At 41.4% G+C, this 27,421-nt stretch overlaps 1 protein-coding gene across 3 annotated transcripts in view; it reads right to left on the minus strand.

The window, feature by feature from the left end:
• The window catches only part of DTNA (dystrobrevin alpha), a 374,000-nt gene that overhangs the window by 19,415 nt on the left and 327,164 nt on the right, over positions 1-27,421 (minus strand). For 2 of the 3 annotated variants that reach the window (XM_080821015.1, XM_080821021.1), the window contains exons 15-19: positions 19,053-19,140; positions 16,675-16,772; positions 13,851-13,964; positions 6,678-6,774; positions 4,728-4,748 (exon numbers count right to left, since the gene is read on the minus strand). In XM_080821015.1, coding sequence (XP_080677141.1) covers positions 4,728-4,748; positions 6,678-6,774; positions 13,851-13,964; positions 16,675-16,772; positions 19,053-19,140 — 418 coding nt within the window. Of the gene's footprint in view, positions 1-2,789; positions 4,749-6,677; positions 6,775-13,850; positions 13,965-16,674; positions 16,773-19,052; positions 19,141-27,421 lie in introns of those variants that run through there. The other variant, XM_080821016.1, reaches the window with a different exon arrangement.

The following is a 27,421-nucleotide window of genomic DNA, read 5'->3' on the forward strand; positions in this document are numbered from 1 at the left end:
ACATCCTTTCCTGGAAATTACTGGATGATATATGGAGAGAAGACTTAAGGGACAGTGGTCCATGCAGATCAACATAGAGATCTAAGACTCCTGAGAGAACAGTTGATTTATGGAAGAAGGAAAACATACATCATACTTGGCAAATTTAGAATAGCTCGCTTCCTAGCGAATAAATGAAAAATTCATTTCTGCACTCCATCCTCTGAGTCCTCTCAACTTGCTGTTGTATCAATTTTTAAGAAGGCTGACAAAATCCATACATTTTTCTGATTCTTTTCCAGGAAGTATTTTGGTTTCCTCTCAGCACCAGAAAGGAGGGAGGCTTCAGGGAAAGGACCAAATGTGTAATCGCTGAAACAGCTGTTCCTGGAGATGCGGCTGAGCAGATGACCGCGAGACAGGGGTGGACACCCTCCCCGTGGCTGAAAAGTCTGCCTTTCAGGTTTGGCTGGGAACACAGCCCAGTCCGCCTGGTTTTCGTTAGCAGCTTGAGAAGGTATAGCAGAGCAGTGCTTGGCTATGTTTGACCCTCTTGTCATCCTTTCGTCCAGTACGCATTCACTGACTATCCTTAAAGGGATTGCTGTGTCCCCCGTGCCGTGGGGACACAGATGAGGTGACTAATTCTGACAGGTCAGGCAGGAGGCATCACTTGACTTGGGTCTTAATAGTGGAGGTTTCGGGGCAGAAGAGAGGATGTGTTGCAAGGAGAGAAGAACATTCCAGGCCTTAGCGTGTCATGAGCAAGGGAAGGGAAGCATGAGGGAGCCAGGGTGGTGGACGCACCGGTTCATCATGGGGAACGGAGGAGACGGAGGCTGGTGAGGGGTGGTGCCAGGTTTGGGGATCTCTGATGTCATAAAAGGGGCTAGATTTAATCTGAACTAGAAGGTCATCTCCTCAGGTTTTTAAGCAGAGAAATAATTTTTACTTTCCTAGAATTAGTGGACTAACCCCTGATTTTAAAAAAGGTAGTGAGGGGTGTCTGGGTGGCTCAGTGGGTTGAAGCCTCTGCCTTCGGCTCAGGTCATGGTCCCAAGGTCCTGGGATCGAGCCCCACATCGGGCTCTCTGCTCAGCACAGAGCCTGCTTCCTCCTCTCTCTCTGCCTGCCTCTCTGCCTACTTGTGATCTCTGTCTGTCAAATAAATAAATAAAATCTTAAAAGGAAAAGAAAAAAAGGTAGTGAGAGAGAGTGAGAGAGTCTGAGAGGATATGTTTTGAAGACTAGATGTTAGTCCTAATGTCGCAGTTGATTATTTATGAGATGAATTCTCCCCCCTCCAACTCCCCTATTCCACCTGTGACTGAGTCACCCCTCTCCACAGGGTACCCACCAGAGAGGATGGGCAAGGAAAGGAAAGGAAGGTGAACTGACGCTGGGAAAACTCATCATTTCTGGCCTGTTCATGTTCCACAATGTGTTTCGGAGAAGTAGGAGCCTGAGCGACCAGGATTTCCTGAGTTCATAGGGCCTCCAGTTGTAAACAGAGAAGAGAATGGGGGTAGGAGACAGGATTTGAAATGTTTCACTTTCCTGCTCTGACCGAGACACTTAGTTACTGGAGGAAGGAGTAGGGAAGGTATGCTTGTGTATGTGCATGTGTGCAAAATATGGGTCCAGTTAGAAAAGTTTGCATATTGTTGGACACATGTGTATACATCTATATGCAATTTTATACTAGTATCTGACATGCATATAGTATTTTACAAAGTGCTTTCACATCCATTATCTTTGAAAATCTACGCAACAACTCTCTGAGCTGTGTTATTTTCAGTGTGTTTTTAGTAGATTCCTGGGAAGTTAGTTGACTTATTCAAGACCTTACAGGTGTGATAGAAGAGTGGGGACCCCTACGATCAGGTCTAACACCAGTGATCTCTCTACAAAAATTTTTATTGAGACCTTACATTCTGAACTCAAAGTCAGGATATCTGGTTTTAGATTGGGATGTGATATTTGGCACTGGAAGTCTACCAGAAACTGAAACATATTGTCACTGCAATTACACCCCAGCTGCCTTCATTACTAAACTTTTTATGAGTGTTCTTTGTATGGTTCCTTCAATAAATCTTAAAGATACACAAAGAAGAAAGAGGGTAGGATAATTTTGATGCAAGTTTTGTAAAAAAAAAATTTATTGCTTATGATACCATAATCATCAGGTTATATTACAGGCACTATTTTTTTTTTTAATTCATGTTCTCTCCTCGAGGGGAATAAATTCATGCATTACCTCTAACAAGAAACAGTATAAGTAGGAATTATATATACCAGTATAATAAAATACATTGAACCACACAGACTTATGATAAAGCAAGTAGAGGTTATTAAATCAAGCACAATTTGTTGTGCGCAGTGTCTGAAATCTGATTTTACAAAGAGAATGTCCCCAAAGGGGTAAGGCTCATAAATAAAAAAACAGAATTTAGAAGCACACGCCAGACTAAAACCTCTAAATTCTCTCCTTAGATCATGTTATACCAAAGGAAGTCTATACATTTGGATGGCATAAGTTCATTTCCTTGTAGAACTGCCTGCTCCAGATCGGGCCAGTCAGGTTTTGTCTTTAATTTCAGCTGAAGGTCAGTGTCATAATCAGCCACTTGACACCTGCTGCTGTAATTGTCTGTTTCATTACTTAGTGCTCCTCCTCTAAAGCTCTGAGGGAAGACTTCCTTTTTATATTTCATGCCAACCGAAATTTTGGTCCCCTGAGAACTGGCATTTCCGTTCTGATAAAACCACCAATTATGTTTTCCTTTTCTTTCTTTCTTTTTTTTTTTTTTCCTGTCTCCTGGCCAAAAAGCTCCGAGGCACACGCTTGCTGCTTAAGATGAGCATATTGGCGTTATCTTTTCTTTCATTTCTGATTTTTCTGAATTTATTTTATGAAGTCATTTTTGATGACTTTTGTTGCAAACTATCTCGGGTCCTTTCCGAGAAGAGGCTTGAGCATACAAGCAAATCAAATGAGTAAAGACGAGTAAACGGGTCTCCGCGCCCAGACAGCGCACTGCTGCCATCTGGACGGTGCCCACGAGAACCTCTGCAGCAGGACCCAGCTGAGGGCTGCCTCTCCCAGACTGCGGAGCTGGGGAGGGCTCCGTGGGAGGAGCGGGAAGGCAAGGAGGCAGGACACTGCTCTATGTGCTCAGCCTCAGCCAAGCTTTGGCTCTGGGCAGCCATATGTTCGTGAACCCACTGGTCCACTGAGCCTTTCCAGAACAGGTAGCCTGGGAAGAGGCAGGAAAGGGGTCCAGGAGGGACCTCGCTCAAGGGAGGCTGACTGTCTAGAGGATGACTGCCCTCTCTCTCCACTTGGCAGAAGAAGGTTATAGTTGAGCCTTTTTTTTTCCTTTTTCTGTGCACATGCTAAGACAGAGACAGGAAAGAAAAGAGGCTGTTGCAAAGAGAAGCGGCACAGCAAGGCGTTCTTGTCTAGCATGATCTAAGTGTGTTGGAAGTATAATAGCAATATCCCGCGTGTGGCTTTACGGGCAACGGCACAGGCAATACGTGCCCGTCCTTCACCCAGGGCGACTCTCTCTCTCTCAGATTTGACTCTAGTCGAGTAAATTTTTTTCACAAAATACAAAATAGTGTCATACATTGTCTTTATTGTCTGACATTACAGATTAGTTTTACACTTTCCTTTTTTACAGACCGTGGGAATGAAGGGTAAAAATGTGTCCAGCATTTTGCAGACATTCTTTGTTACACACAAACACACACAATGAATAATAGGAAAGAGAATACAGAAGAATAAAAGGTACGCTGAAATCGGACAGGCTGTGGTTCTAATCGATCCCAGGAAATAACGTGAAACTTCCTGCTAACACTAGCAAGAGTACATGCACTTGACATTAAAGCTGCTGTTATTTTGCTTCTAGTTTGTTATTGTTATTTTTTGAGTATGCTACTCCCTCTGCTGGCCCTGGACCTGACCACAGGGTCAGACATAGGATTTCCAGTTTAGACTACGGTTACGAGAGTCACGGTGCTCCTGCTTCCGGAGAAGACATATGTAAGGGCCTTGTGAACTCCCAGAGCAGAGAGGTTCTTGGTGATAAGAGAAAGCCTGAAAGTTACCTATTCTTTTGAGATTATTATGAACCAATGGTAGGGATTCTGCTTGCAAGAACTAAACAATGGGCAGTGTTTCTCTTAGGTTGAACACATTTTGGTGACAGGGAGGACAGGGCTTAATACTTATGCAATGAAAAGAGATGCAATTGGCTGACATTTTTATACAAAGAGGTCCCACGCCTTTCCATTAAAATGGATACTGAACTAAATGGTTGACAGCATGAGAGGACGGAGAGGGTACCTTGAGTCTGTTAGTATAACGTTAGTAGCGGTGGTAGGCATCTCTCTACTAAGAGAAGGGTCTGATCAACAACCCAGAAAAGCATGAGACTGGTTTGAAATGGAGACTGCTGGAGATCTAGAAAGGTTCCAACAAATTACAATATTTTCCCCTCTTCTAAAAGATATACTAGCTCTTGTTTTGATGCTGACAGTAGTAATAGTTATAAAAAATGCTAAATTTTGTATGTGTCCGTTCAAGCACTACATTGAAAAGGAAGCAAATTAGTATGATTTTTTTTTTTCTCTTTCCAAACTGAAGCATGAACATACATTAGAGGCAAAAGCAATGAGAAAAACAGCAGGATGGCAGGCCCCTCCACAGTTAGTTAAGACCTGCAGTAGGGAACATAACTTACTCCCTGCTTCAGTTCTTCTTCCTACAGAAAGATTGAATCAATAACAGTTAGATTACCCAGGGTTCCAGCAAGAGCATGTACACAGTGTGAGGGAACGCAAAGGGGGGCGGGGAACATCAACATGGCTTTGATGGCCGCCTCGCCTACCTTGGTGACTTTTAGTTTCACGTCTCTTTAGGTATCTGAGACAGACCATCTCTTTCCTCCCCGTGTCCATACATCTTTCAACACAGTCTATCCCCCTCTCCTGGTGTTTGTACATCCTGATCTGATAGACTGTGCTTGGGTGGGCTAGATGGATGCCAAGATGGCTGGCAGTAAGTGGACTCCTATCCCATCACTATGGTGACAGAAGCTATGGGAATGTAAGTGGGGGGGTGGTGTTTTCAAGGTTTCCTGTCATTCAGTGAAGGGAAAGATGAGATCGGCCCTCTTCATTTCGTATATTTGAAAAGGAAAGCAGAAAGAGCTTTTCTGGATCATCCAGTGAGATAATAGGGCAGAAACAGTAAGAGGTTATTAGTTATCTAGTCCTGTCTTCATATGTACAGTACAACAAAAAGTGAGTTCTACGCTTTATGGGTCTAATACACTGAAAAGGAGATTTTGTTTAGCGACGATAAAGCATTCCCAACACTGATGGCAGGAAAAGTTGACTAAAGAATTAAAAAAAAAATTAAAAAAATTAAAAAAGGGGTGCCTGGGTGGCTCAGTGGGTTGAGCCTCTGCCTTTGGCTCAGGTCATGATCTCAGGGTCCTGGGATCGAGCCCCGCATTGGGCTCTCTGCTCAGTGGGGAGTCTGCTTCCCCCTCTCTCTCTCTGCCTGCCTCTCTGCCTACTTGTGATCTCTGTCTGTCAAATAAATAAAATCTTTTTTAAAAAATTAAAAAGAGCAGAGAAAACAAAAGAAAGAAGTGTCACACTTATACCCGGGCCAGGACACAGGTTTCAGCAAGTATTTGTCAAATAAATAAAAGAAAGAAAGAAAGGAAGAAGGAAGAGAGAAAGAAAAGAGAAAAAAGAAAAGGAAAGAAAGAAAAAGAGGAGAAACAATAAATGCTGGTGTGTCAGGGATGCAGGAGAACCAGGGACCTAAAGTAGGGATGTCTGTCTCACAGGTGAGCTGCCCCAGGGACCTGGCCTTTCTCACTCCATCAGAAGTTTCAGTTCCTGCCTTTGGGGAGTCCCCTTTCCAATCCATAGTGGTTGTCTACATCAGGCAGGCCGACCACATAGCTCTGACTCCTCCACTGAGCTGACTGTGGCCAAGGGGCCATGATGACTCTCGCTGTGACTTGGAATGTGATTTAGTATATACCGAAGAAGGGAATAGAGATATGAAAGGAAGAATGCTACTTCCCGGGGAGAATAACATCATAGTACTCTGCAGAGGACCTCCCTAGGTCATCTCATTAAACCCCCTCCCCGCAGAGAGCAAATACCTATTTATAGTTTGCATTTGAGACTCACAAAAGTTATGTGATTTGCTGCTAAAGCCACACAGATGAGGTAAAATGTTTCACTGAAATTAACAGTTACTGGTCTTAATAAAACTATAGTCACCCCCAAAATTTCATGGCTGTATCTTCATTTTCTGAGTTAGACATTAGATTCTGTTCACTTTATTCAGAATTACTGAAGCTATTAAATGTAAAATATTCATAAATAAATCCAGCTTTATTATTTTTAAGGACATAGGAACTGGAAATAAGCCAAGAAGTTGTCCTTTGAAGGTCCTCAGTGGTCTGGTTCCAGGAAATGGATAAGAATGAGACTTGTCATTGACTGCTCTCATTTGATGTATCTAAGAAAAGGTCTTAATATCTGGGACTGAAGCCATATTTTGGGGTTAATCACATATAGTCATTGGAAAAACAATAGCACATTACGTATGAAAGATTTTTACAAATGCCATAGTCAGAGGTCTAGGAAGTATTTGAACTTCTTACCTTTAGTAGCTTCATGAGACCTTCTAACTGGACCATTAGCTCTCTCCGGCTCTCCTGGAGAGCAGACATTCTCTGTTCCAGCTCATCCTTGCGCTGTCTAAGAAAGAAGCAGTTGTCATCAGAACAGCATTCAACCCACTGAGCTGATCACATTTCTTAGTCTTGTGGCAATAGTGGACCACCAGGAAAAGGGCATCTCTGGAACTCTGACATGGTTTCCAAGCAGGAAAATGTTGTCAAATGAACATGAGGTGTACATTTGTCTGTTAGAAGTCATACTAAAATAGAATTAGGATCCTATTTGATATTGCACCCAATATGGTTGATTGCAAATCAACCATTTGATGAAAACTTTTCTGAATGATTACTATATTCTGGGCCCTGTGCCCTGCCATTGTCTCTCCCTGAGACAACGAACAAAAACTAAACTGTCACTGAAAAGGGTCAATCTCATAGATCCTCCAAATGCAGTGCCCTTTTGTAAATCTCAAAGGAAATACTGATACTTTAGTATTTGGAAATTGGATTTTAAAAGTTAATTTTTCATTTCTTCCATTCTTCGTACGCAATGCCGTGTCTTTCAGAGGTGAAATATTCAAAGTACAGAGTTTTTATAGTCAATTTAAGTTTTCTGCTTTGGGTTTGACTTTATATAAAGGAATGTCAGAATAAAGGAGTTCCTACACAATTGTTCTAACTGTAAAGAACCTATAAGGTTCATGTTTGTTTAATTTTGTTTGTTTTGCAGAACTTCTATTAAGCTGTCAGCAAGAATGGAAACCACAAAGGACAATCTCTACCCTATCATTTATATTGACACTGAGAGTACCAAAAATACCTTTGAAAGAGAGAAAAGAAATGAAACAGTATGGGGAAGAATATTAATGGTTTACGTTTCTGACGTCTATGTGTGCTTTTCAAGTCAATTTCAAATCTATTATTTCATGATCATTAGTGAATAATGCACACAGTTTTTTTTCCCTTGCCCCAAAGGTTTCTGTCTGGGTTTGAGATATTGGAACTTATATTTTAAAAATGCGTGGATGCTTTAACCAGGGGTTAATGTATGAATGGATATGTCCAGTCTCAATGAGAAGAAGCACAATATTTAGTGGAGCTCGAGCAGAGACTCTGAAATGAAAACCTGACAATATAAAAATGTCATGCTGACACAGGTCAATGACTCATCTGATTGAAAAGGTATTTTGTGGGAGGACAGGTTATGGATATTAATGAAACATTTCTAATTTGTTTTGATACAGACTTTCTCTAATGACTTACGAATTTAAAATTTGTAAACATGTCTCAACTCTTTTTGAATATATTTGTATTTTTGGCTTTTATTGCCACTTAAGGCTTTTTCTCAGCGCATTCCTCCCTTCGATTATCTTTACAACTGTCTCTTTTCTGAATCCCAAAGGACAAGGAACATCATGATTTCGTAGACTTTAATGGCATCTTACACACTAGTCTTTGTCTTCCAGGGCTACAACATTCTAATTTTAAAAGCCTCGATCCATTCAAAAATATTCTTCAATGACAAATCCACTGGCTGTTTTATCTTTGACCTTGTCTGCACTTCATGTTCCAAATATACCCATGTTAGGGCTTGGTAGAAGGATAGAGAACGTTTCTGATGTATTTCCAGTTCTCTTGTAGATATTTCTCTGTAATTTTTGGATTTTTGGTCATAGGAGCACTTTGTGAAGAGGGTTGCAGTCAAATTTCAATACTGTGGTTAGGAAATACTAAGAAAAGGCATCTAAAAACTACAAGAGAAAATTAACTGGTATTAATTTAGAATTAATCAGCAATAAAAAAACTTGTTTGTAATTTTTTCTTATAGTAGTAATCTTTCAAAACATGACATCCACTCTTTCTTTTTTTAAAGATCTTATTTATTTATGTATTTGAGAGAGAGCGAGAAAGCACAGAGGGAGTGGGAGAAGCAGACTCCCCGCTGAGCAGAGAGCCCGAGGCAGGGCTTGATCCTAGGACCCTGAGATCATGACTTGAGTGGAAGGCAGCCACTTAACCGACTGAGCCACCCAGGTGCCCCTGACATTTATTTTTTCATGCATTTGATTAAATTCAATTTTTAAAAATCACTTAATAATGTTTTTATTTAATCTTCTCTATAAGTGTTTATTTAATCTTCTCTATAAGTGGCTACCAAATGTGGGTCTGATTAACACATTTGTAGTGTAGCTTCTATGGTTTCAAGTAGGAACAAGAAAACAAGGACTAAGTAGTAATTTTATTTGCACAGAGCTTAATGTATTACATCTCTAAAAGAATGCCTTTTATTTTGAGATTCTGCCAGATTATTTCTAATTTTGCATGTGTGTTAAAATCTACTTTCTCTTGGGGCATCTGGGTGGCACAGTTGGTTAAGGGTCTGACTCTTGGTTTCAGCTCCGGTCATGATCTCGGGGTCCTGGGATGGAGTCCTGCATTGGGCTCTGCACTCAGCGTGGAATCTGCTTGAGAGGCTCTCTCTCCCTCCCCTCCCGCCCCTCCTGCTCATGCTTTCTCTCTCTCAAATAAAGAAATAAAATCTTAAAAAAAGGAAAAAAACAACAACCCTACTTTCTTTTAGGACAATGGTGGGACGACAGGCAAAATTTTAATACAGATTGTCTATTAGATAATAAACATCAATATTAACTTGCCTGAACATGATGATGGTGCCATGGTTATATAAGAGAACATCTTTTTACCTAGGAAACATACACAGGAGTACTCAGGGGTAAAGGGTTATGATGTCTGCAACTTACTCTCAAATGACTCATCAAAAATGCGTATGTAATTGTTATATATTCACATACAAAGGAAGATAGAGAAGGATGTGGTAAAATGTTTGCAATCTCTAGGTGAAGGACAGAAGGACATTCATTGTGATATTCTGACAACTCTTTCCTAGGTTTAACATGGTTTCAAAGTAAAAAGTTAAAAAATATACTGTCATTCATGAAATGGCGGTGAGAAGAGACAATGGGAGTTTTAAAGATGTATCACTTTGTGGTAAAACAAAAAGAACTTAACTTTATGTTGTTTCCCAAAAATAATGAAAAACCTAAACTGGTCTATTAAATTCAACTCTGGAAACCACAGACTTGCAGCAGAGATTACACTTTCCTCTTTCATTAATAGAACAAAAAAGGTCACCTTATATTAGCAAGTTTTCTTTAAGAATAATCTTATATACATTGAAAATAATGTAATTTGGGGGGTATAAAACAAAATGCTTATTTTTTTGGTAAGGTAAAGATACAGAAATTATACTTTTTTCCCCTTTGAGATTTATAGTGTGAAGTTAGTTGCTTCACAGTTGTAGTAAATGTTTTCTTCATCCTACAAGATGGTATTGTCTTTGCAAACACAGTTCTTACCCATTCATCCCACAGACATCCATTCGGCACTTTTGTTTTAAGACACAGTAAATAAAATAATGAGGAGGATATGGTTTTTACCCTTGGGTGAAGGAGGAGGAGAAATATTTAAGTTCAAAATGATGATGGCGAGCATACAATAAAAATACGAAGAAATTGCTATATATGGTGATACCAAAGAAGATGCCCAGTTCCAAATGGTGGAGGAAATTTAAGGAAGGCTTGCTAGATAAACTTACAAAATTTCCCTCAAAGACTCTACCCCACTGTAGAAGGGAAAGTCCTCAGGAACCATATGGAATGTTCCAGACCTTTCTCTGCTTCATTTGTGCCTCTTGATTGTCCGTATTCTTGAAGTTATTAATAAAACTCAATACTGGAGTAAGATCTCTAATTCATGTGAGTCTAACTCACTGTATTGGCTCAATATGTAACTACCATCCTTCAGGGGCTCCCACTGTAGGATTAACAGCGATATCCTCTAGATGGTCTGTGAGGCCACACAGCATCACCGTCTACCCCTACCCACATCGTCAGCTCCATCTCCTACCGTACAGCCCCTCATTCACTGCATTCTAGGCCTATCGATCTTTCAGTTCCTAAAAAAGTGCCAGATTCGCTCCTGCCATTCGGTCATGGTACATCCGGTCTCTCTCTTCCAGGGCACCCTTCCTCAGCTGTTCCATCCCCTCTGCCGCTCCTAACCCCCATTTCCCATGTATCCATCTTTCATACTTCAACTGAAACAATGCTGCTTCATGGTAGAGTTTTCTGATCACAGTGAAGGGCAGGTTTGATCATTGTGTCTCTGTTTAGAAACAAGATTCCTTGTAGCACTTTTCTCAGTTTATAATTGTCTTCTTACTTGTGCAGTTATTTGATTTCTGTCATTTTCCTACCAGACCACACATTCTGTGAGACCAGGACAGTATCTTTTTCAAGATACTGGGCATACAGCATTTTGGAAATATTTGCTGAATGAACTAAGTGAACAATAAAATGAGGAATGATAAATCTGATAACAGTGTGGATGGACCAGAGGCCAGCAATCAACTGAGTGCTAACAGCCCAGCAGGAGATAATTAAGACCCAAGAAGAGGAGACAGAATCCACATGGGCTGCTCACTGTGTGGGATCTTGGGCAAATTATTTGGCTTCTGTGAATCTTCAGTTTCCGTATCTATAAAAAGAGTATAAATAATAGTGTCCACCTCCTGGCTTTGTTACAGCAATTACCTGGGATAGTGTTTATAGAGCTTAGTGCATAGGAAGTGTCAGATTAGCACACAGAAATGCCCATCATTTAATCCCACTTGGTTACCAGATCTGGGTTGCAAACCTGGCTCTCAGCTTTTGTGTGGCTAATGTGAAAATGGAAATGTGATTATTCAGAAAGGTCATAGGGCTCTTATGTGTTCATGAAAAGCAGAGCTCTGCTCCTTTGTCTCCTCACCTGTTTCCCAGCTGAAAGAAATTTCTCCTTTGTTTTCTCAATAAGAGACCCAGGCAAACTGCAATGGACAAAGGAACTCTCTATCAAAGAGCTCCCATGGTGGCTTCATAGGGCCACCTCTCCGGGTGAACTAAGGCCAATGTAACTGGGCAAGAGGACATTGTTTTAGGGTCTGAAATGTCTAAAGAATAAAAGTTAGAATACTCAAAGGAGCTCTTTAAGAGAGGGATGTCAGGGTATCTGTGAAATCCCCAAATTGTGCAAGTGCTTAGCATGGAATGATTGGTTTAGAAGTATCTAGAGAAATATACAAGTAGAAGAAATGTGTAGAATGACAGGCAAGCAAATCTGTTGGGATTTAGTTGTCTCAGGCCTTAGGCCTGTGGCCACAGGTACGGGCCACCAGCTGACGGCGAACACCCCCAAATACTGAAGTTTCTCACAGAGCCAGACTTCTTGGCATAGGTTTGGGCTCAGATGTGGGGAGTGCCCACAAGGCGGGGCCAGGAGGGTGTTTGGAATTATCAGTGTATTCCAAGACAGCAACGTCAAGGAGGGAAGAAATATCGTTTGGAAAACTATCATCAGTGACCCAGGCACATCGAGATGCCTTCCCAGAATGCATCATCCAAATGGAACCAAAGACTGTTGAAGGCAAATGCTAAGGAGGGTCTGATGAAAACATTTATGAAAACTTCCTAGTCATCCATGCCTCCATCAGAGAATGGGACAACCAACAGGAGAGGTACAAAGAACATTTCAGGCAGGGACAAGGTAACTTGACGTGTAGATGAATGATTACTCTATTTCTAAGGTGGTTTATTCAGTTATATTTCTGTGTACGTCAGACTTGCAACTCATGAACCCGGAGGGCCTACATAATCCTATTAGGCAAAGACTCTTTTGAGCAACATTTACTTTTGTATGCCTTTGAGGAGGATGATATGAAATACCACTTTTTCCTTCTTTCATTGTTCATCCCTTCTGGGAGACGATGTAGTGGGATGTGCAAGGATTTCTAATACAACACCCTAAAGGTGGGACCAGAGATTCTGTCATCTGGAAAGGAAGAATTTCTGATTCTTCCATTACATTATTTTGTTATTGGAAGTAGGACATGATCTCTTCACATCAAGCAGCTCCCACAGCCTGCGGTTTCCATAGATCTCCTTTCTGTGACTCACACCTTGGGGGGACCTGCCATCTAGCCAGGTGCACCGGCCTGGGGAGAGCGAGCATGGAGCGTCGCTGAGAGCAGACAGGGCCTGCAGGCTGCAGGGCCCGGACGTTAACATGTCTGAAGAGCAGGGCTGGGATGGAACCCCTAGAAACATCTATGGTAAAACCCACACGTAGCCATACAGAACCTGCTTAATGGAGTTGTGTGGAAGAAGTAAACGGCAGCCCAATTCTGACAAGGGATTCTGAGAAGAGGCATCTGCACTTCCTATCAAGAGCATGCCTCAGAGTTCCGTATACCTGGAATGTACCCCGCTCCCAAACTGGAAGATGGAAAGAATGTCATACTTGCTAACTCAAAGTGCCTCGTGGAATATGACATTTCTACGAGGCAATGGCTTTGAATTTATCCTTGTGTTGTTCGCTGCACAGATAGGTTTGAGCCCATGCCATAGTCAAGGCATGGCACTAAGCCGGCCTGACCAGGAGCCCTCAGCACCCATCCTTTCGCACATGCGCAGGGGGAGGCGCTGTGGTCCTCGGCTACTCTGCACCTTTCTGACTCCGAGAAATGCACTGAAATTCAGGGGCAGAACCAGATGACCTTCCAGGGTCCTTTCAGTCTCAAGTGTTTTCTGGTGCCAGACTAGACAACACCAGGTGGTTTAATTCATTTGCAGAGCAAGAAGCTATGAAGTCTGTTTTTTAAGCATGTAAAGCTACTCCAGACCAAGATTCAGAGAAAATCAGGCTCCTTTTTATGGGTTATAGGTGAATTTTTAAGTGTAAAAGCCTGTGATGTTTATTTAGCTGTTTATGTGTTTGTTTTATTGATCACTTGTGTCATAAACAACACTGTTGTTGACAGTGCAAATAACAACGAAGAGTTGAGTTCACCTGTTTTCCACGGAGAGATTTTGTTTCTAAAGAGTGCTGTTTCCCCTTCTCTGTGTCCAAGGAAAGAATATAAACAGCATCTCCTTGAAACCCCCCAAATACCAGCAATTAGGGACATGCTATTAAAAAAGAAAAAGCACGTTATGTCAGCAGCTGTGGTGGCTAAGGACCGTTCTCTGGTTAGACGCTGTTGGAATTTTTGAAGATACAGTCACTTGCATTCCCCCAGAGGCCTCGGGCTCCCTCTCTTACCTGAGGAGCCGGAGTTCTGCCAGCAGAGTGGGGTTTTGCTGTGCCTTCTCTGGAGTGGGCTGAGAAGCTTGTTCGTGCTCTAGCCGCAGCCTCTGGATCTCCTGTAAGATTTCTCTTGGGAGAGAGGAAGAAGGTAAGAAACTAGGGTCAGTCAACTTCAAGGATATCTAGGATACTAACATCACGGTGGGGTCTCCCTGCGTTTCGGAGCAGAAGCAAGCCTCTGTGACCACTGGTGTTTCCGAGCTGTCAGATGTGGCGAGGTGGGCACTGATGGGGAAGGGGGCGCTGAGCTCAGCTCCTGCACGTTCAGACTCTGCACATGTTGCTGGAGCCTTGAAGCCGAGTGTTCTCGCCGGGACCTAATAATCTCTCTAGTAAGTAATGTAATGCCGTGGTAATGTGTTCAGCTTTGAAAAGTGCACTGCTTCGGAGCAAAAAATGTATCTTCCGATTATTGATGATCACAGTCTGACACCACAAAGTACTTGCAGCTACCAAGTAAGAGGCGCTTGGAGGGAAAATAAGGATAAATGGTGTTCATTTCACAAAACTAAATAACCCCATTCTTTCCCCAAGAATGAGAGTCCTCTCACCGGATTTATCTGAGAAGCCCCCAGTTAGGCAAAACTCTTTTTCTTTTTCTTAACATTTACAGCCTTCAAAATGGATCTCAGTGAGGGTAGCCCTTGAAGGGAAGGGCTTTTAAAAGGATTCGCTGTAATTGAGTGTGCGACATAAGAGTGCTATTGGCGTGACCTCTGTCCGGGGTGGGATATGTCTGTCTATTATTGATGTTGGAGCCCGGGCTGCCCTGCACCGAGGTGAACATTAGGCTGGCTATAATGGGTGGGTGACCTATGCAAGGCAAATTATCCCTAAGTGAGTTAGAAGTCATTACGCTAGGTTACAAGTCACTTATTCTTGGGGGAGGGGTCAGTCTCCCATCCAGCAAGATGCACAAGAGACAGCACCAAGGAATGAAAGGTGAACTTGGTGAGGAAGGTGGATGGCTCTCCATCTGAAAGGCTGATTTACAACGGCCTGCTTCATAAACACACCAGAGTTAAGAAGCTAACTAGCAGTCACTGCACCTCTCATGGGTACAGTGAGAAGACTGAACTGAAATTCAGTTGTTTCTCACCTTCTTCTGTCCTCCTTGGTGTTCCATGGTGGAAACCTTTCTTTAAGAGAAATTTTTTATGGGAATTCAAAACGTCAAATGGTTCAAAGGGAGCGGGTCTGGTGAAAGAGAGGCCGGGCCCTGAGCTGTAAGCCCTTCCCTCCCCCTCTTCAGGCACCTCGACAGAGCCCCTGGGTCCTACAGAGCTCAGCCTGAAAATCAGTAAGCTGGGATTTCAAGGATCTCCTCCCGGGCTAACATCCTGATACTCTGCGACTCTCACTAGTTCTCCTTGGTGGTTCCAAGGACAGAAACATGACTCAGCATTTAGCGGAACGAAGAGAGAGAAGCTGCTCTGATAAGGAAAATTATGGTAACATATGTAAAGAGCATTACATAGTTTCTACCCAAGAATGATGCTCTCTTCTTTCATCTTATTTTATTTAATCCTCAAACAAATTATTTTATATGTGGGTACTGCTTTTATCTGTTTCATGAATAAGGAAATCAAAGCACAGGCCAGTTGAATGACTCATCCAAGTTCAATAACAAATAGGTGGGAGAGGTGATGTGAACTCAGGCTGCTTGGCTCCAAAGCTTGTATATATCTGACTCCCTCTGTCTTTGGTACTTGCTCTGACCCGTGTGGCCTATGGAGGCTGTGACTTACGCAATACAATTGAAAGAGTCCTGCCACTCCTAATACCGAACCCAGCTGGCTCCTCCAGATGTGCTAGGAGGAAGCATTACCTCCTAAGGTCATTGCTGAAATGTCCACCAGGGTAGTGACCAAGTGAAGTGAGGAACTCTACCCTCCCCTGAAGCTCAGAGATCTGATTAGTGGGTTGTCACCTTGGAGACCACGAGATCCCCAGGGTGAATTCCCATAGTGCAGGAGGGGAACCTAGGGAATGGTTCTGGGTTCTTTGGAGGCCATGAGGCTGCTGGTTTAGTGAAATGTGTTCAGGACGGACTAGCTGCTCTTCAGACATGGGGCGGGGAACTCTATGGGCCACGAAAGCACTAAGGGACAGGATGCACTTCTCTTTCTGCCTTCTGTTCTCACGTCTCCTTCTTTATTCTCTCTCTGGTCCTACAACATGCATTCAGAGCGTACAGTACCCAGAAACATCCTGGAAACAAGCAGTAACAGTGGTAACCCACAACAGCTGGGGCCATTAGGACATTCATTGTGCTTCTTGCTGATTCTGGAATTCTACATGGAGGCAGATATTCCTGCCTGGGGTATCTCCTTAAAGGAAGTCCTGCTTTCTTCTCATGCTGAGTGGAAGCAGAGGATTGAAAGGGAAAAGAAAGTGCCTTGGAGAGGTGAGAGAGCAGGTGAACACGGCAACCAAGGTACGATATGTGTGGGCTTGGGAGTCTTCAGTTTAGTCTTTCTTTCCTTCTAAGAACATAGAAATGTGCCAACCAAGTTTGTAACTTCCTTTACATTTTTGTCCATAGAACTTTTTAAAAAAGATTTTATTTATTTCTTTGACAGAGAGAGCAGAAGCAGGGGGAGCAGGAGAGAGAGAGAGGCAGGTTCCCTGATAAGGAAATTGATCCCAGGACTCTGGGATCCTGACCTGAGCCAAAGTCAGACACTTAACGGACTGAGCCACCGAGGTGTCCCAACTACAAGCTTTCAGTGAGCACACACTTTGATCCAAAAAAGCCAGCGTGTCTAAGCAGCCTTACCTGTTCTTGTTTTCTAGCTCTGCGATCAGCTGCCTCTGCTGCTTGTTTGCATCAATGGTGAAGGAGATGTCAGGAGCACCCCGCTGTTGGGCCGGCTGCTGTAAAACACGTGGTGAACTATTTAGCATTGGGAAAGGAAACCGCAAGTGCTCAAGGAGACAGAGATCATGAGGTAGGCAGACAGGAGAGAAAAAAATTATCTCTATCAAAACAAGAAAAGCAAATACATGAAGTTGCCATTCATCTCCTAAAAGACCAGCTTCTCTATGGATCTGGAGGACACCTCTGCAATGAAAAGCAGAACAGCATTCCTTGGACAGCAAATACACAGAACACAGAAAAAATAGTTTTGTAGCTTTCTTTTTTTTAATTATTTTTTTTTACTTTTACTTTTTTTAAAAGAGTTTTATTTGTTATTTGCGAGAGAGTGAGAGAGAGAGGGGTGGGGAAGGGCAGAGGGAGAAGGAGAGAGAGAATCTCTAGGTGACTCTGTGCTGAGCACAGAATGCAGAGCCTGATGCAGGGCTCAATCTCATGACCCTGAGATCAGGACCTGAGCTGAAATCAAGAGTTGGATGCTTAACCAACTGAGCCACCCAAGTGCCCCTTGCTTCTTAAAGATTTATTTATGTATTTGAGAGAGAGAGAGAGAGAGAGAGAATACAGGGCGGGGCAGAGGGAGAGGGAGAGAGAGAATCCTCAAGCAGATTCCCTTCTGAGCATGGAGCCTGTTGCAGGGGTCAGTCTCATGACCCTGAGATCATGACCAGAGCCCAAATCAAGAGTCTGATGCCCAACTGACTGAGCCACCCGGGCGCCCCTGTTTTATAGCTTTCTGACTTGAAGTCTTTTGGATCTATTTCACTCTTGCCATCCTCTCCCTATTGTGACAGTTCTCTCAATATGGGTGGGTGTAAAAAATACTTCCCTATTGAGACACTTCTCTAGAATTACTGTTCAGTCACTGTAATGTACAATTAAAAATTTCATAGTTTTAAAATCCTAGTTACTAGGACTTTCTTTTCTTCTTCTTTTGGTCAACACACTTTTAGCATTTCTTTATTCATGTAGGTAATTTTACATTGATGGATCTATACACCCTGCCCCCACATTCATGCCATTCTATCATTCTTGGTCATGCAGCCGACTTTAACAACTGGCATATACACAGACATTGATTTTTCCATATATATATATATATATATATATACACATATATATCCATGCACATACACACAAATTAATCTTAAAAAATTATATATATAGATATATATACAAATTAACTTCTGACTAAATACAGATATACATAGAAGTATGGTATATGATTATATAGTATATACATATGTATATTTTTATGTGTACTTTTAGTTGTAAAATCAAATTACTATTTTATTAAATGAGTTCTTTTACACAATATGAACATTTCTTACAATTATAAGAGGATTTTTTACAAGGATGGTCTGACTTTCAGATTTCCAAATAAGAGTCAACTTTTACATATGTATGTATGTTTATATATGTATATACATATAATTACGTGCTGTATTTAAATATATGTATATATTTGAGATGGATTTAATGAAGGTTTAATTTGTCATTGTTTTATAAGAACAGGGGCAGATTATATGTATTTCCCTGCCCCTTGCTTTCCTTACTCTACAGTAGAAATTCCTCAATTGGATTTTAAACAAATTAAAAAGATCACAATTCATCTTTCCACCACAGAATGCCAAGATTTTAAAATCGGCACTGACTGACTAAGCCTGCAAAAACATGGAAAACCTCAGCCTGCTTTTTAATGTCCAAATACACAACTGTAAGAAAGGTTAAGCTTGGTAAAATGTCTAGCTTTTATAAAGCTTTTCTATGATTTTTTTAATTAGCATTTCTTTTAAAACAAAGAAATGATCTATGTTGCTAATGAAGACATTTGAGGTCTAGGTTTTATGTCCTAAATGGCTTCGTGGGTAGCTAAGTCTGGCATGTGGCATCTTTGACCTGTGATCCAGGTTTTCCCTCTGATTTCATTACATAATTTTTTGTTTCTTTTATTTATTACATATTGATAAAAGTAGAAACTCCTCTGGGGCAGTTGTGAATTGGAGTCATTGCTTTGCTCTTTTTATTAACTGATCAGGAATGATCCAGAGAAATCAGGGGGTGGGCTGGTGCAGAAATAGGGTGCTGTAACCTCATACTGGAAGCTACGATTTCTGCTGTACCAGAACCATAGCTGGAGAGGGACAAAGGGAGGCTGTGGAAGGCTCGTGTGTAGGTCCTCGAGCCATCCAGTAACACCTCCTCAGCCCTGCCGTGGTAGCCCCGACCGTCAGGATAACAGTGAACATGAAGGACAGCCTCTCACTCAGACTACTTACCGAGGAAGTGGACTCTGCCGCCAGTCTTGCTGCGTACCTGGCGATCAGCCTGTGCTCTTCATCAAGCCGGTTTGAACTCTCAAGCATACTGTTGAGAACAGAGCAAGAAGGAGACTGTTAGGCAGTGAGAAAGATTGATGTGTTCCTATCACCGCCAGGGGGGTTTGCTCTTTCAATTTTTCGATGCAAAAATTTGAAAGCTCTACAAAACCCTGTTAGGTTAATGATCTCAGACTTGGATTCATGACATGATCTACTATGCGGCCAGGAAGTTCCATTAATAAATCCTGTCTTTAGTCGATTCAATGTCTTACTAAGAAAACTCCAAAGAAGAGTGACTTTACTCATCAACATGTCTCATAAAAGAATATTTTCTCCTTAATTTTATTGCCTGTAACATTTTTATTTATATAGCAGAAAATATGGAAGAAAGACACAATCACCCCTCCCCCAGTTGTGGGGTGCCTGAATGGCTCAGTCTGTTAAACATCCAACTCTTGATCTCAGCTCAGGTCTTGACCTCAGAGTTGTGAATGAGAGCCCCACATGGGGTTCTACGCCCAGCATGGAGCCTATGTAACCACAATAACAACAACACAATAATTGTGGTCAGCCTGCAGTGACCACCACCTTCTGGTATTCACATTTGTATGTAATCCTCTTCCTTGGGTATGGGCTGGGCTTACTGGTTAGATTTTAATGGATAGAATAGAGCAGAAGTAATGGAATGTCACTTGCAAGATTAGGCTATAAAAAGGACCATGGTTTCCATCTTGAGTATGGTTTCTCTCTCTTGAGCTCCTTTGGATTCCTTGCTCTGTGGGAAGCTAGCTGCTTCCCATGTGATAAGGAACTGAAGCTAGCCAATAATAACCTTATAAATTATAGGTTATAATAGGTAGAGCCTTTAGATAAAATAACAGCCCCAGTCAACAGTTTGATGGCAACCTCATGAAAATCCTTGAGCCATAGGCACCTAGCTGGATTCCTGACCCACTATGGGATAATAAACATTTGTCTTCTAAGCTTCTAAGTTATTGGATAATTTGTCACGTGGCAACAGATAACTAATATGAATAGTTATCGATAATATCAGTACTCAGGTAACTTGCCATTTTATATTTACTTCTAGAAAAATGGAATTATAGTAGTGGCTTCTAATGACATTAATGGGAATTGTTTATTGTCTCGTATAATTATAGAAATTGTTCATAGTTGAATAGTTCATAGCAGAAAGAATGATCTGAGTCCCTAAGAAACTAAAGCAAATAGAAGCATTATCAACTCTCCCAAATTTCAGAAGTCCCTTCACTCAAGACTAAGTTTTGCATGCCATTAAAACAATTCTATGAAACATACCAGTAACATCAGTCTTATTAACAGACTAGTTGATTATAATTTGGTTTATCAGTTATTATGGTAAGTATTGGGTCAGAATCAAGGTTAGAAACTAATTTCTCGGGGTGCCTGGGTGGCTCAGTGGGTTAAAGCCTCTGCCTTCGGCTCAGATCATGATCCCAGGGTCCTGGGATCGAACCTTGTGTCGGGCTCTCTGCTTGGCAGGGACCTACTTCCCTTCCTTTCTCTCTGCCTGCCTCTCTGCCTGCTTGTGATCTCTGTCTGTCAAATAAATAAATAAAATCTTAAAAAAAAAAAGAAACTAATTTCTCTCATCCCTAAATATATTTTCCTCCATTTATATTTCCTACCTGTTAATCTTAAGCCTCTTTCTTAAAGAAAAAAAAATCAATACTCATGATTATACACTGACAGTAATACACTTCTATGTCGATATTAAGGTTGTAAGAATTATCCATTGCAAAGACTTGAATCCATATAGAGTAATATACTGTTATATTATTTATATGTGTGTGTACTTACATAGAAAGTAAATATGCAACATAGTTTTTAACCTTTGTTCTAAAGTGAGATGAGTGAAAATCATTATGTGTTTCCAGAATATTGGCTATGTCACTTTTTCACCTCCAAATAGCTTTCCCTGGCTGGCTGAATTCATTACTGTAACATTTTCTTTCTTTCTTTCTTTCTTTCTTTTTTTTTTTTTTTTTGATCATTCAGAAAACATTCCTGTCTCCATCATCTCTGCTCCAGTCTACACTCTTCACGTAGGCTAGCTACACCTGTTCTGATCCTGAGTACTTCCCCTCTAGATTTAGCTCTTTTCTCTGGGCTACAATAACTATCTAGAACATTCCTGAATATCTGCATTTACTAAGTCACTTCTTCATCCTCAGAAAAAGTCTTCTCTTCCCTTTTGCCCACATGAGATAATCCATGTAAAACACATGGTTACTATGATGCCTAGAACGTATTAAATGCTCAAAAGTCAATCATTGCTATTTTGCCTCTTAAGTAACCTCCTCAGATTCAATAATGATTCAGGTCTCCTTCAAAACGTCATTTCCCATCCAACAACCATGCAGAGTAGGGCTTCTCACGCTTTAATGTATGTACTTATCACTTAGGGATCTTATAAAAAATGTAGTTTCTCATCTGTGGTTGGGGGGTGACAGGGTAGGTTGTGGGGGGCAGAATCTGAGAATCTGCATTCCTAAGGAAACTTCCAAGATACGTTGATCACACGAAATAAACCCCAAATGCAAACCACAGATGAGAAATAATATGAGTATTTAACTGATATCCATATAGCTTTTATGATTTTGTAAACATTCCTTTACACAGGAAATTCTAGGTTTCCAGGCTCACCAATCCCCATAGACTGAGATTCCAATTAGCATACAAAAGACTTGGAATAAGAAAATAACTGTAATAGCAAAGGAGTTAGTTCTGGAGAACTGATGCTCTAAAGCAAATGCTTGTCTCTATAACACAATGTCTGCCCTCTGCAGTGGTTAAAAGTAGTAACTGAATTTCTTGTTACAGCTTTAATAAGGAAAAAAAAGTTACACTCTCTTCACTTTAAACCTAAAACGACTCCACAAAGAAATAATTTAATTTGATTTTAATATGTTTATCATTTCTGGCTCATATTAGAAATAACATGCCTAATTCAGCACAGTTGTGTAGACAACAAGGCCCATCGCTCTAAGCCTGGGGCAATGATCTGTTTGCCAAAAAGTGACTTTGTCAAAAACATTTGTGAGTGTTTTGATAATTAAATAATTTAAAAAGTGATAAAAAAAAACCTCATGATAAAAGTGTCTTTTATCATGAACGACCAGCAAGTATAAATAATGTAAAGGTTACATAAAAAAAGGCCTCTTGGAGACACAAGACGTGAAGTTATGGGATCCTGTCTCGTAAGCTATAACTCATCCTTCCATGCCTTTCCTCCCCCAGCCCTGAGTGAATGAGGGGTGGAGTGATACATTACCCCTTTGTGCACACACAGGATTTATGAGTCCACACGTGCCATTTCAGTATGTTCAAATTATCCAAGGGTGAATGAGGCATTCCTCTGATAAATTCCATTATTTCAAGACTTCAATTACAAATAGTTGAAAATGAATGGCCAATAATCCCTAAATCATTAAAGAAATACCAATTCCAACACTTTCTCCTTCTCTGGCTATTCATTTTGAGACTTCATAATCAATAATCTTGCTACAAGACCATGATGAATTAAAAAGTGGCTGCTGTGTAGACTGCATTTCAGAGCAGGGAAATCTGTTATTCTGAAAGCTCTCCACTTTCTACCTTAAATGCATTGCCAGCGTGTGTTGCTAGTGATTTCAAAATGGCGTTCTAGGCAACTCAAGTGGCCTCGACGGAGGTGGGGCTTACTACCTTGTGATTTAGCAAAGATTTCTGGGAACCTAGGGTGTGTCCACATTTCTTTGGTTTCTCTGCAAGCCTGTTCTGACTACCCAGGTGATACGATCAAAGAATAATGCGGTCCAAAGGGCAGCAGAAATACTTTCATGTTCCCTCATAACATTTTCCATTTGTCTGAATGGGTGAGAGGAATTTTATCAGTAGAGATTTATTTTTAAGGTCATTAGGCCTCCTGTACCATTCTTCTATTACAGTCAGTGAGCAGAAGAGAGTCAAGGTGGAAAGGAGCAAAATGAATCTGGGGCCCAGGACACGATTTTATGGGATTGAATATTGGGGGAGGAAATGAACTAATTCTCAGAGCTTTAACTGTTAGCTCTTGACTATTTTAAAAGAAAAAGACAGGAAATCATGAAATGGCAATCTTTCTGGGTAGTAATAATAAATTTACCATGATAATGGCATCTCTTTGCCTTCAGACTCCTTTATCAAGACCCTGACTTTACCAGCTCATTAGGTTGTAACACCAAGGCCACGCCTTCTACCTTCTTCAAACTCACAAATTTCTGTTTGCTTCTATTCCAGGGGTCACTGATGTGCTCCAGGCCACTGTCATCTGGAATTAGCGTACAGCCTTCTCAACAAGTTCCTCTCATTTTAGACTTATTCTTCCCTCCAATTCATTTTGCATCCTGTAGTCAATGAGCTTTTAAAAATGAATTCAGTTGTAACATGCATAGAATCCTTCAATGGGTTCTCATTTTTCAAACTCTTCCCTAAGACTCAGGAGGTCCTGCATAATCTAGCTTCATCCTTTACCCCCTCACCCCTACCCCAACTGCCCCCAGTACTCTAGCAGCCTTCCCCAGTTGAGTTCCTCAAGGAGGAGTTCCACATTTTCTCTCGGCTCTGAACAATCTCTCCCTCCTCCACTCGCTTCCACTTGGCCAGTTCTTCTTCATCAGGCTCTTGGCTTTACCCGCCATTTCCCACCCTCGCCACCGACCTCTAAATTTGGGTTATTGCTCCTCACACAGCCAACCGCACTCAGCGCTGTCTGCCCTTCCTGTACCTGGTACCCTTCCTGATTTAATAGCCTTTTCACTTGTCTTACTCCATCACTAGACTGTAGGTTTTTTTTTTTTTTAATTTTTTATTTATTTTCAGCGTAGCAGTATTCATTGTTTTTTCACCACACCCAGTGCTCCATGCAATCTGTGCCCTCCTTAATACCCACCACCTGGTTCCCCCAACCTCCGACCCCCCGCCCCTTCAAAACCCTCAGGTTGTTTTTCAGAGTCCATAGTCTCTCATGGTTCACCTCCCCTTCCAATTTCCCTCAACTCCCTTCTCCTCTCCATCTACCCTTATCCTCTATATTATTTGTTATGCTCCACAAATAAGTGAAACCATATGATACTTGACTCTCTCTGTTTGACTTATTTCACTCAGCATAATCTCTTCCAGTCCTGTCCATGTTGCTACAAAAGTTGGGTATTCATCCTTTCTGATGGAGGCATAATACTCCATAGTGTATATGGACCACATCTTCCTTATCCATTCATCCGTTGAAGGGCACCTTGGTTCTTTCCACAGTTTGGTGACCGTGGCCATTGCTGCTATAAACATTGGGGTCCAGATGGCCCTTCTTTTCACTACATCTGTATCTTTGGGGTAAATACCCAGTAGTGCAATTGCAGGGTCATAGGGAAGCTCTATTTTTAATTTCCTGAGGAATCTCCACACTGTTCTCCAAAGTGGCTGCACCAGTTTGCATTCCCACCAACAGTGTAAGAGGGTTCCCCTTTCTCCACATCCTCTCCAGCACACGTTGTTTCCTGTCTTGCTAATTTTGGCCATTCTAACTGGTGTAAGGTGGTATCTCAATGAGGTTTTGATTTGAATCTCCCTGATGGCTAGTGATGATGAACATTTTTTCTTGTGTCTGGTAGCTAGACTGTAGCTTTTTTGAGAGAAGAATGGTTCAATCATTTCACTGTTAGATCTTGAATGTTTAGCACAGAGCTTGGAACACAGCAGGACATGCCTAAGCGTTAGGGCGACAAAAGAACAAATGCACATGTTAGCTCTCTTTGGCTCCTAGGGTCATGGACTTTGGACCACGTCTTCTATCTCCTTCTTGGCTCTGCATGCATCCTCAGCACTGAGAAAATCAGAAGGGTACAGATAAAACACAGCACTGTAACACCAGCCATGCTGTCTAAAGTCACACAGAATTATTCACATTTGGCAGAGTGAAAATCAGGATACAATCAATTGCTGTGTGCGATTTCCCATCTGCTCTTTCTAGGTGCTAAAGTTCATAGAAATGTCATTATACTCTTTCATATTTATCCACATCAGATCTTCCCCAACCTGAACCATGGAAAATTCTCTTTGGTTCACATTTTATGGTTGTTGTTTTAAAGATTGGGAAAGCAGAAGGTATCTGGAAAAGGTAAGCTCCCATTCAGAAGAAATGCTTACTCTTAGGGATGAATATAGGTAGGAATGTTATCTAAGGGTGTGTGCGAGGTGGGACTGGATATTTCTGAATTCACAGCTTAGCCCTCGTAGGTACTAGCTGTGTGACTTTGGGCAAATCACTTAACCTCTCTGTGCTTCAGTTCTCTCACCTATAATATGGGGGATACAGTGAGCAGTGCCAGGGCACACGGTGAGACTATGAAAGTATTCTTTTTACTTTTATTCTTTTTACTTTTACCTTTTCTTCCCCCACCCCCCAGAGATTTTTATTTATTTTAGAGAGAGAGAATGAGAGAGAGCAAGTGAGCGAGGGGAAGAGCAGAGTGGAAAAGAACCCGAAGCAGACACTGTGCTGAGCACAAAGCCCCACGCAGGGCTCGATCTCACCACCCAGAGATCATGACCTGAAGAGATATCAAGAATCCGTTGCTTAACTGACTGTGCCACCCAAAAGCCCCTACTTTACCTCAAATGGTGTAACCATTTTTGCACCATCATCTCCTTATCTACAAATTAGCTTTTGCTCAAGAACGTATGATTGTACTGGCTAGTATTCTAGGGTTTACCAAGAAGAAGAAAGCGCGGTTAGTTGAATCAGTGAAGGGTTTTACAGAAACTCTAGGGGAAATTCACATCTCCAAAATCCTAAGCAAAGGGAGGAGTCAGCAACAGTGACAGCCTTCTCTTCTTGCTCCAAAGCTGCATACTGCCGTTAATTTGTCACCAAATGTCCTTTTCACACAATATATCATTGTATCAACCAACATAAGAGAACAGGCCCACATATTTCAGCACATTTAGAGAAAGCATACTCTGAAGTTTATCCATTTAACCATATTGGTGAACATCCATGAGCTATCATTTGTTTTCTACCATATTATAATGGACAGGTTTACAATACGAGATTTTAAAATCTATTTATTGTATGCCTTTCATCCTATTCGAAATCAGGCGAGGAACGAATATTGTGTTATTCACATGCATCTGGTACTATACTAGCTCATTTGTACCAACAACTTCCTCAGATTGGGAATGTCTCTCACGGAAACTTAAAATGTATTAGAATCTATCACCGAGAAATGAACTCATCTTAAAATCAATTTCTCATCTGAGTGTGCTGAGCAAACCTCTGTGGGTACAACGCAGCCAATGCAGTGATGTGCACAGGTGGCGTGGCGCTCTTCAGATTCATATTTCTAGAATCCCATGGGAATAGCTTTCTCAGAAGTCCAGTTTTAAATTTTTTAAAAAGATTTTATTTATTTATTTGAGAGTAGAGGGGAGGGGTAGAGGAAGAGGGAGAAGCAGACTCCCTGATGAGCAAGGAGCACGACAAGGGGCTCCATCCCAGGACCCTGGGATCATGACCTGAGCCGAAGGCAGACACTTAACTGACTGAGCCACCCAGGTGCCCCAGAAGTCTAGTTTTAGAACTGAACTCATAAACATTTTATAGAACAAAAGGAATAGGGTTAACAAGGAAACAAAAACTCATAAATAAGAGACACTTTCAGTGAGTGTAGGTAATAATTTTTTTCTTTCAACAGGTTGCAATACATTTACATTTTCCAAATCAGCCTTTACTGAAAAGGGCCAAGTTTTAGCCTACACATTAAAAAAAAAAATAAATCCAATTTGGTGGAGTGTTGAAGTGGGTCATGGATTGAACTGAGTCTTCCCCAAAATTCATGGGTTGAAGTCCTAAGCCCTAGTACCTCAGAATGTGACTCTATTTGGAGTTAGGGTTTTTGAAGAGGTAAGTAAAGTAAAATGAGGTGGTAAGGGTGGGGCCCTAAGCCAACATGAGTGGTGTCCTTATAAGAAGCAGAAGAGAACTAAGGATGTTTGTGCACAGAGAAAAGGCCATGTGAGAACAAGGCAAGAAGGTGGCCATCTGTGGGCTGATGGGAGAGAGACCTCAGGAGATATCACAACTGTTGGCACCTTAGTCTTGGACTTCTAGCCTCCAGAACGGTGAGAAAATAAATTTCTGTTGTCTAAGATGCAGTCTGTGGTATTTTGTTATAGCGGCCCTAGCAAACTAATACACAGTGAAAGAGATCAGAGAACACTCAAATAAAAAAAAAATTTTTTTCCCAATATCACTTTTAGTTTAGGTGTTTTTT

This window comes from Martes martes (genome assembly GCF_963455335.1).
Source record: "Martes martes genome assembly, chromosome: 13".
Taxonomy (NCBI): Eukaryota; Metazoa; Chordata; class Mammalia; order Carnivora; family Mustelidae; genus Martes; species Martes martes.